At 45.3% G+C, this 10,069-nt stretch overlaps 1 protein-coding gene across 1 annotated transcript in view; it reads left to right on the top strand.

The window, feature by feature from the left end:
- The first annotated feature begins 3,605 nt into the window (after positions 1 to 3,605).
- Positions 3,606 to 10,069, top strand: part of ankfn1 (ankyrin repeat and fibronectin type III domain containing 1) — a 78,044-nt gene continuing 71,580 nt past the window's right edge. Inside the window, exons 1-4 of the mRNA XM_060037253.1 lie at positions 3,606 to 4,071; positions 4,768 to 4,898; positions 5,554 to 5,751; positions 9,247 to 9,815. Of these exons, the coding sequence (XP_059893236.1) occupies positions 4,780 to 4,898; positions 5,554 to 5,751; positions 9,247 to 9,815 (886 nt within the window). The 5' untranslated portion in view covers positions 3,606 to 4,071; positions 4,768 to 4,779. The remainder of the gene's footprint in view (positions 4,072 to 4,767; positions 4,899 to 5,553; positions 5,752 to 9,246; positions 9,816 to 10,069) is intronic.

Raw genomic sequence — 10,069 nt, 5'->3', positions numbered from 1 at the left:
GACAACTGCTTTCCCCTCCTCGCTGTGCTGCAGGCCATGCAGATAAAATGCTTACTAAACCAGCTCCGCAAAACAGCTAAATCACTTCCTTTCCCCGGTCCATTTGTGGTCCACCATGACAGCGGTCGTTTGCTTTGGATCCATTCCTCCTGGGACACCGCCGCCACCCTCCCGACTACTCCGCCCAATGCTTCCTTTTCAACCGGCCACAACAGATGGCTGCTGTGCATGCAGATACTGCGGCGCTACAATTCACACGCCACAAACAGTTACCTGGGATCCATACTTCTTTACTTCCTTTTGTGTGTTATGTTCCCTAACAGAAGGGTTCACCTTGAGGAGAAATAGTCCACGATCATTACATTTTGCGACGAAAATCTGTATTGAATGCACTCAATTCAGTCACGAAAAAGGGACTGCTTGTGTTTGGGTGTTTCTTCGTCAAAAAAAGCAGTACTGGCTCATTCATAGATTTGTCAAGGATTGATCTAAAATACTAATTGAGTTGGATCTCTCATCGACCGTCATTCATTAATCGATATGCCTTTGTGATTGGCTTCTCAAGTTGCATCCATTTTTTACCAAATCGTTTTGAGTATGAGATGGATGAGATGGTTTGTGTGAAGGAAGGAGTTCCATACCTCGGTGTACTCTATGACCCACTGACCCTTGAATTGGAAGCCCTTCCTCTTGGCTCTTTGGGAGCGCAGAAAGAAGTGTATTTACACTGAGAAGCAGGAAATGAGGTAATTCCATGGTTGCCGAGCGGAACCCTCAGAGAAAAGAAAAAAAAGGAAAAGGAGAAAGAGAGAGGGAGGCAGAGATTGAAATATTAGGAGGCTTCCTCTCCAGTCTTCCCCACAGTGCTATTACAGGTCATCACTCAAGCATGCATTGCTTTGTGAACCGCTCGCCTTTATCGGCATCGCTCCCTCAACCTCACCATCAATCGATATAGGCATACGACATAGGATATAGGATGTAGATTAGGCAAACAGATCCTATTCGCCTTTAACTCTTTTTGCCTTACTTTTGGCCCTACTTTTTGCCTGATCAAATTGCGTTATCTCCTGAATTGTATTATTGCTCCCTGCTCCTCCCTCTCTCAAGCGTCTTCATTAGGGTGGGCATGACTGCTGGATTTGAGAAATCATTTTGATGTTTTTATAGTTATTTGTGGGAGGGGAGTTTAAAGTTTAATTTATCTTGCAGTGCACTGAGCTTCTTTTATTACATAACCATGCCCTTGTGAGCATGGCATTGAAAGTATGAACGTTTCATAAACTGAGAATTGCAGTCTTGTGTTGTTGCTCCTGGGTTGGGTGTGTGTGTGTGTGTGCATGCTTGTAAAGTAGATGGAAATGTGGCCGTTCAAAGCAAAATAAAAGGGCACTGATGTCCAAAAGGTACAAGCCAACCATCACTTATTAGAATTTCAGTTCATTTTGACTCTAAAAGGCATTTAAACCAACTTCTATCGATTGGAGAATATCCAAAGTAAGATATTTTTCAGTAAGCCAGACAGAAACCTTGCCTTGCCAAAGCAGATAAAGACCTACCAAAGGATTGGGCTCATTCATTCTACAAATGCGCTTGCGTGTGTTTTACTCAATATGGAATGACCTGTCTAACAAGTGGATGTGAAACGACAGGCAGATGTTTCCTGGTCTGCATGCACAGACAATTTGACGGACAGACCAGTGCCCATGCCATCACCCCAGATAGAACAGGCAATGGCTTATGCCTTTTTAAAATTATATCTCTTCCCTTGATGTCCGACACATTTTTATATTCCAGTGCCCTTTTAACCCCCCTCCCCCTCCCTTTCCCCCCTGCACCGTATGTTGCTTTTTAAGATTAGAGTTATTTTCTCTTTTTATGTTCATTTCTTATTCAACACGTCTTTTCTGCTTTTCTGCTTCCCATTTAACTCTGAATGGCTTATATAGACGATCATCCTATAGATGATATTCATGCACCAAAAATTTGCATTTTATGACATGTTCTGGTGCAGTAAGCTGCAACTACAAGTTCAACAAACTGGTCTGTCTGTGCCTAGCCTTTCATACAAAGACAGAAACGTATTTGATTCAGATGTGATGTGCTTCTAGGATATAGGCCTACTTTATAAAATATAGGTTTGGAAGAATGTTTGGGCTTGTAGGTTATTTATGTGCAACATTTGTTTATATTAGATTGTCTGCTTATTTGAGTTTTGAGTCTGCACGCACACACACACACACACACACACACACACACACACACACACACACACACACACACACACACACACACACACACACACACACACACACACACACACACACACACAGTTTGAGTTGAAGTACACACGAATGATGTAGGCCTACTATTGAAGAAGATATTTAGAGAAAGTAGCCTATGCCACGACATGTTCTGATTTTAATATTCAATATTGTGCTGCCACCATGTGGCTCAAATTAGAACTCTACCTCAATGTTTTGAAAACAGGCATCTGCTTGGCGTTCAAATTCCAAACCGCCCGGATTCCATTGAAGAAGACATTTACGGAAAGTATGCCACCGCTGGGCATACCAACCCTCACCTCTGACTGTGGGTGGGCCATGTTCAGTAGATTCAGCTTAAACGGGAACTGAATAGAGTTACAGGGAACTGAATAGAGTTAAAGTTTGAACTGCAAATTCTTATCAACACAGTATTTTAGCCAGATGGGGTAAATAAGAGATGGTAAATCTATCGAAGATTTAGAGTTTTAAGTTTGTGCATATGACTTCTTGTTCAAATAATCTTTGTTCTTAGTAAAATTCGTGAGATCAAAGACTCTAATGAGGTCTGACATATTCCAAACAAGACTTTGGAAATGTGCTGGAATATATAAGAAAGGTTGGCAGAGCATGGAAGCTCAAAGAAACCCGCAATCTCCCAGAAGGAGGGCCCTTTGCCATCTAGGTCAAAGGTGGCGCAGGTGTTCGCCTTATGTTACTTTAAACATGGAGTTTGTTTAATTTAGGTTTGCCAGAGCACAAGCACACGCATATGTGAGTGTACCCGCTTTTGAACGGACATTACAAAAAAAATGGGACGGACCTCCCATAATGACGATGATAAGCAGTTCTGCTTTTGGCCTGCGATGACGTCTGGGTCAGAAGCAGGACGCATACGGCCGATTGGAGGGGGCACGTTCACTGACAGTGTGGTCCAGCGGTACAAAATAAAGATGGCAATATTTTAATAAACAGTAGGCCTAACCACTGTGGTCATTCATTGTTATTTCATATTCATACTTTTTTTTTTTGTTTCCTACAATAGATAAATTGCAAGGATGATAGCTAGTATCTGAATAAAAGTATCCTTTATTAAAGTTCAGTGATCATAAATTCCATGATAGATTAACAAGAGAATGTAAAGAAATGCCTACACAGCATGCTACACTCATTCACGTTGTTTTCCCCAAACAGCGTGTTATCATGTCCATAGCAATATTTCTCCATGGACAGTTTGTTTATACAAACTGCCCAGATGTAGCCTAATTGCAGTCCAGTAATTTCGGGGCGGATAGCCAAACAACATAAGCATTTCCTTCCCTAAAGTTATCTCCTCTGCCCTGTCGCCTTATTTTGATGAAGCCTTCAAAGACAGTCGACTCCTAAATCCCGAGCAGATGGGGAGGCCAGAAATAGTGTTTTTCCCCGCTGTCCGGCCAGTGGTGATGTCGAAGGGGAGATGGATAGACTCCTAAATAGTAGATGGAGATCACCCTTTACTTTACTGTCGCCGTGACCGAAGCAGCTTCACTCCGAGTTGATTGGCTGATGAGCTACAACAGAAGTGAACTTCGGCCGCTCCCAGATCTGGAACTGGGCGTCTGTGTGGTAAGTAGGCTAAAATACACGCTCTGACTGAAATATGAACCGCATCCGGCCTAGCTGACTTTAGGATGTTTTACATTGCTAGGCAGCAAGGAAGGCAGAGACAAAAAGACACGTACCACGGACTGAACAGATGGGATCCTCCAAACAGATGCCATTGTTCCGAAAAAGTTAGATTGCAAGAAGAAAGATCCAAAAGACGGTAACTACTATCCATGCAAAACTTTTTCTTTTAAACTCTAACTAATGGCGCTCGTGCCAAATGCATCGCAACATTGTTACAGAGCGATACGCTTATTCGTAGATTGCAGTGATTGATCATTTGCGCCATTCGCTAACAAAGGTTTACACTGGCCAGTTGACTACACTTTACCTTTACACTTTATAACGTGTTTCTTTGGTTCAATAGCGTAGACCACGTTCAGTCGGGGGTTTCGTTTTACCCGCATGGATTTTGACAGCAGCACACCTTCATGTGCGGTTTTCGTGTTGCGAAAACCGCACACACACACACACACACTGCCCTGGAAGGAGGTGCCGGTGTCATGACTCAGCAGCGTCCGAGTAGCCGGGACACGTGAAGCGCAACACGCAAACACCCGCTCCCATAGGCTGACCACCTGAGCGAGGTGCAAGAGCAGGCTGCATTGACCCCGCCTTTATTATGCTAAGTAGTTGTCTGCAGTGTAAGAAACAGAGACTTGATTATTAACGTTAAGAGAAAATCGTTGGGAACGATCCTACTTACGCCGTTCTTATAACAGATGTGACATAAGTCGCTTTGAGGTCAACAGGATGTAGGCCTATGTGATTGACCCATACATCCCAGTGTTGATGAAGGCTATAGTTGAAATGCCTTGCTCATCACCTGCGGCCCTACCCTCTCATTATGAAACAGCTATGGCTGACGATGTCTGTGGACTCAGATAAGTCCCGCATGCTGCTGTCACCGCGAGACTCGCGGACCACGCCATGTGTCTTTCAACCGGCTGAGGAGAAGGATGACATCCCCGGTGTGGGGGAAGATAGGTAGGCCTTACATTTTATGTGTGTGTGTGTGTGTGTGTGTGTGTGTGTGTGTGTGTGTGTGTGTGTGTGTGTGTGTGTGTGTGTGTGTGTGTGTGTGTGTGTGTGTGTGTGTGTGTGTGTGGGGGTGTAAGTATGCCAAAACTCTTATATTAAAAGCACATTACAGATGAATGCTATGATTGTTTCAACCAGGCATCGAATGTCAGGTGAATTACACCCTGTAGGGCCTCACCTTACAGCTTAATCTGTTATCTAGATGTACTGGTTTTTCAGGGACAGCGGGTTGATTGCAGTGTATTAATGGGGGGCCGAGCTGGGCTGGCTTTCAGGCGGACAAAAAACAACAACCTAATCTCCCAATGTTTTGGCCTTTCAAAAAGGATGACGCACCAAGGCTTACAGCCTCTCTAGAATGTCACAGTTGTTAATTCTATAAAAAATGATATGCAGACCACTGATAGCTGTGTTTGTTTTGTGTGTGGGTGTGTGTGTGCACAAGGGAAGTGCTTGTTCTTGCTCTTTACCAAAAATAAACACATACATTCAAAAAACAATAAATAATTAAATAAGCCATGCTCCCAGTTTTATCTTTCTTCAAACTTGTGTCCTCTGTTGTGTCCTGACTTGAACTCTCGTTCATATTCTTGACCCACAGTGTTCTGGAGATGCTGAGCTACTCCAAGTTCTCTGACCTGGAGACATGGCTGTGCATGCCCTCCACTCTGCTCCCCAGGGCCCTAGAGTCCACCCTGTCCACCTCCTCCTCCTCCTCCTCCTCCTCAAACACATCCGTCCCTTCGAACCCTTGTTTCTCTACCTGCAGCGACACCGGAAGGCGGGCCATGCCGGAAAGGTAACCAGCCAATCACAACAGCCCCCTCCAGCCCCACTAATGCATAAAGAAAAGACACTGACCTTAAGTAGTAGTATCACTGCTGCGTACCCCTGCTACGTACTCCATCATATGCTTCCCAAGGAACTAGCTTAGGAGCAAGGACTCTGAATCAACTCTGCCTCCTGTTGAGTTTAATAAGAAGTTTGGGCCCGGCTTGGAGTAATTGATTAAAACCGGCGATGGCCACCAGATGTCTTTTTTAATGAAGTTTTAGAGGATTCTCTCTCTCTCTCTCTCTCTCTCCCCCTCTCCCTCTCCCTCTCCCCCTCACACTCTGCGGTTTTTCCAAATCACTTCCCTCACACCTTCTCCCTGATGCTCTCTTCCCTTTTTAAAAAAGCTCTTACCCTTTCATTCTCTCACCCTCTCTCTCTCTCTCACCATCTGCAGTCGCCTCATCGTATAACTAGCCACGTTTTCTCCAGTCAACCTATTATCCTTGCTAATAAAGTTTTTCTGTGTCTGGCACCATGACGATGACCATCGGTATGCTAGGTAGAACAGACCTGCTAGGACTGCAGAGTGACACAGCAGGGGAAACAATAGATTTGGTTGTTATGCGGTGAGGTGATGAGGAAATAGTAATCATTATGGGCTGGCTGGGTAATGATAACACATAAGCTGATAAAATATCTCCCTCTGGGTTGCAGGTAGACAATGGAAATTATTACCATAGGCTAAATTCCAGCAGGGTTTAGCTGTGTTTAGTGTGTCTGTCTGCTCTGCCTAGCACTTTCAATTGTCTGTGTGTGTGTGTGTGTGTGTGTGTGTGTGGGGGGGGGTGGGGGTGTGTGTGTGTGTGTGGGGGTGGGGGTGGGGGTGTGTGTGTGTGTGTGGAGAAACTGAGTGTTGTTTTAGTTGGTAACTTAGAGGCAGGTAGACTTTCACTGACAAAAGCTTCCCTAACTGATCTTGCTTTGTTGCCACGGCCATGATACATGATGCACACACACGCACGCACGCGCGCCCGTAAGGTAAAACCTCGCTGGGCATTGAAACACTTGAGCAGGGCAGCACCTTCAACGGTAGACCTCTACTACGAGTCGGGAACAAGTACCGAGGAATCTGTAACAACAAAGACGACAACGATATATTTGATCACTTTGCCGCAAGTCGGCCACACCTGTCTGGGGTGAAGGTGGAGTAGAATGTATGGAGCATAGAGCAGGTGATGTATGACGGCCACATCCTCGGACCATGAGGCTAGGCGAGAGAGAGAGAGGAGAGAGGGACTGCAGGGGTCAGTGGAGCGCCCTTTCTTGTTGAGTTGGAGATGTTGAGCTGGAAGGATGTGCTGGGGTTCTTCTCACTGAGGAAGAGGACGAAGGGCGTTGATCGCGTCCGGGGGTCATGGCGAAGCCGCAGCTACGTCGTCACGGACGCGAGGTAGTGGAGAAACCTTTTTTCCGATAAGTAGTATCATAATAATGATACAAATAATAATATTTTTCAGATTCTGCTCCAGATTTTCTATTATTATCATTTCTTTAGACCGTCTCAGTAGGTTATAATAATTTCCTCTTAAAATAATAACAGCAGGACTGTTATTACAGGACTTCATGTATGATCCACCGATGGAGATTTCTTGAAGATTTATGTGGCGTGTCTGCTTTTAGTGCATTATTTTATGCTTTAAAATGCAGTCATAGACTTTTTGCCAAATAAGGACAACATATTGAATGTTTCAGTAGGCAACGTAAGGTAGTACCTTGTATTCAACTAGGTTTAATCAAATCTATTTGCTATTGTTGTTAAATTGCTCAGAGCTTGCGTAAAAATGTGGACTTAATTTTCAAATGCAGAGTACAACCAAATGATTTATTTTCAGTTAACACGTAGTGCCATAACAAACACACAACCTCATTAGCATAAGAACCGCCACAAGTTACTGTCTGTAATCTCCTATTCCAGCCGATACGTTAATGTAACTCATTTTATTTGTGTGTGTGTGTGTGTGTGTGTGTGTGTGTGTGTGTCTGTGTCTGTGTCTGTGTCTGCGTGCGCAGGTAAACAAACGAAACAAGCTGATTAGTAAGGCCTTTCTCAGATAAGTAGAACGGCTTCTGTCCTTCCTGGGATGCATATCTGACAAGTACAGTCACAGGGCTGAGGGCTGAATAGACCTGTAATACCACCACTCATCTTCTGATGACAAACAGCCCAATAGGCCTGTTCTGACAGTTTAGACCGAAGAGAGGATTGGCTGTTTGAAGAGACTTGTGATTCTCTGTTGGAAATCTTGACTAATACTATTATATAGTTTCCATCTGATTGCATTATAGTTGACCGCCCTTTGTAATGACTGCGATAACAGTTTATCGACGGCATGCCAGGCAAAACAAATGATGTCAGCCGCAGGGGGAGTATGGGAGTCTTGTAATATTTCGTACAAGTTGTTTTCCTTGTGTCTACAGACTTGTGTGTGTGTGTGTGTGTGTGTGTGTGTGTGTGTGTGTGTGTGTGTGTGTGTGTGTGTGTGTGTGTGTGTGTGTGTGTGTGTGTGTGTGTGTGTGTGTGTGTGTGTGTGTGTGTGTGTGTGTGTGTGTGTCTCTCTCAACATGAATATATGAGTTTCTAGTTAAGACCTCCTCTTGGTCTCTGGTGGTAGGTTGTGATGGGCATTTGAGTGGGGGAAAATGCATTTGATTGGTGTTTCATGGGAACATGATCATCAAGTTTGCAGGCCTTCTCATTGTGTTTGTATCAGCCACTGCTGGTTGGTGCCGACATGGAGAGACAGGAAGCTGTCGCGGTTCATACGAAATGCAGTGTTTGTTTTGGAAACACCACATTTTTCCGAAGGCTCCTCGACTAGGCTTTGACAAATACTGGAGTTCTGAGGTGACCTATATATTATTATATTTCTGTATCTGCCATTTAGTGGGCACTTTTATCAAGAGCGCCTTACAATAACGTGAGTGCATACATACCTAAGATCGGGGATCTAACCCACTTAACGCTGGCAGCCTTCTCTTCCAGTGGAGCTGCACATTGACAACTGTCACCCTACCCTATGAGCTATTTAATTTCTCCGTCTTTGTGTCAAAGTGTTTTATCATCAAACCAGTGCAGTACAACATAAAGTCATGCTGTACAAAGAAGTTCTGTGTCAAGAGAGGGGTGCGATCATATACGTACAAACACAAAACACATTAAAAAAGTAGTAAAGTACGACGTAAGAGAACTACTTTCTTTCCAACTTATTTTTGCATGCGTTTTATGTGTCTGAAAAGTACTTTTTACAAGAGCAACAACTGATACAATAATGAATGGAAAAGTACTGCACAATAAAACAGTTAATCATACACACAGCAATGATAGACATCCAATCATTACCCACATACAGTGTCCAGAGCAAGGCTGATCGGGCTACAAAGATTTATCGTCAAGTATTGATGTTCCTTTGTACTTTGGGGGTCATTCTCTTACACACTGGGGTCCCCCTGCCTCCAGGCCTCAGGGGAGCGAGGTGGCGTTCCTCAAAGCAGCGCTCGGGACGGAAACCCCCTTCCTCATGACACCCCTCGGCCCCATCCTCTCCTCCACCCCCTGCTCGGCCGTTGGCACGGCGACGACCTCCACCTCGCCGACGACCTCCACCTCGGGAAAGACCCCTACATCTGCAATGAGCTCCGTCTCTGCACAGATCCCCACCTCGGCAAAGACCTCCGCCTCGCTGATGACCTCCACCCCTGCAAAGATCTCCACCTCATCAAAGAACCGCCTCACCTCGTCGAAGACCTCCACCTCGCTGATGACCTCCACCTCGCCAAAGATCTCCACTTCGTCGAAGACCTCCACCCTGCCGAAGACCTCCACCTCCGCCTTGCCGAAGACCTCCACCTTGGGGAGAGCCTGTGCCTTGACCTCCGCCTCGGGGAAGACCTCGACCTCAGCAGAGACTTCCCCCAGCCCCTCCACCTCGCCGGCGGAGCCCGTCCCCTCCCTCCAGGGAGGGGTCAGTGTCAGGAAGCGCCGACGGCTGGGGGCCAGTCCTGGTGGGCTTCGCTGGAATGCCGGAGGTGGGTCTATCTGTCCGTCTCTGCTCCTGTCGGTTGGACCATCTGTTTGTTTCCCTCTAAATTTCTGTGTTTGTCTGCCTCTGTCTTTCTGTCTGTTTCTCTCCGTCTGTCTGTCTGTCTGTGTGTGTGTTGTCTGTGATCCTGTCTATAGCTCTTTTGTTCCTTTGCCTCTCTCTGTCACATGGTGTCTCATGGTTACCATCAACTGTCAATCTCTTACTTTTACTTGCTTACTTTACTTATTGTTTTGTCGT

This window comes from Gadus macrocephalus, chromosome 18, assembly GCF_031168955.1.
Source record: "Gadus macrocephalus chromosome 18, ASM3116895v1".
Classification (NCBI taxonomy): domain Eukaryota; kingdom Metazoa; phylum Chordata; class Actinopteri; order Gadiformes; family Gadidae; genus Gadus; species Gadus macrocephalus.
The sequence above is the reverse complement of the archived record's forward strand: the minus strand, read 5'-3'. Positions and strand labels throughout refer to the sequence as shown.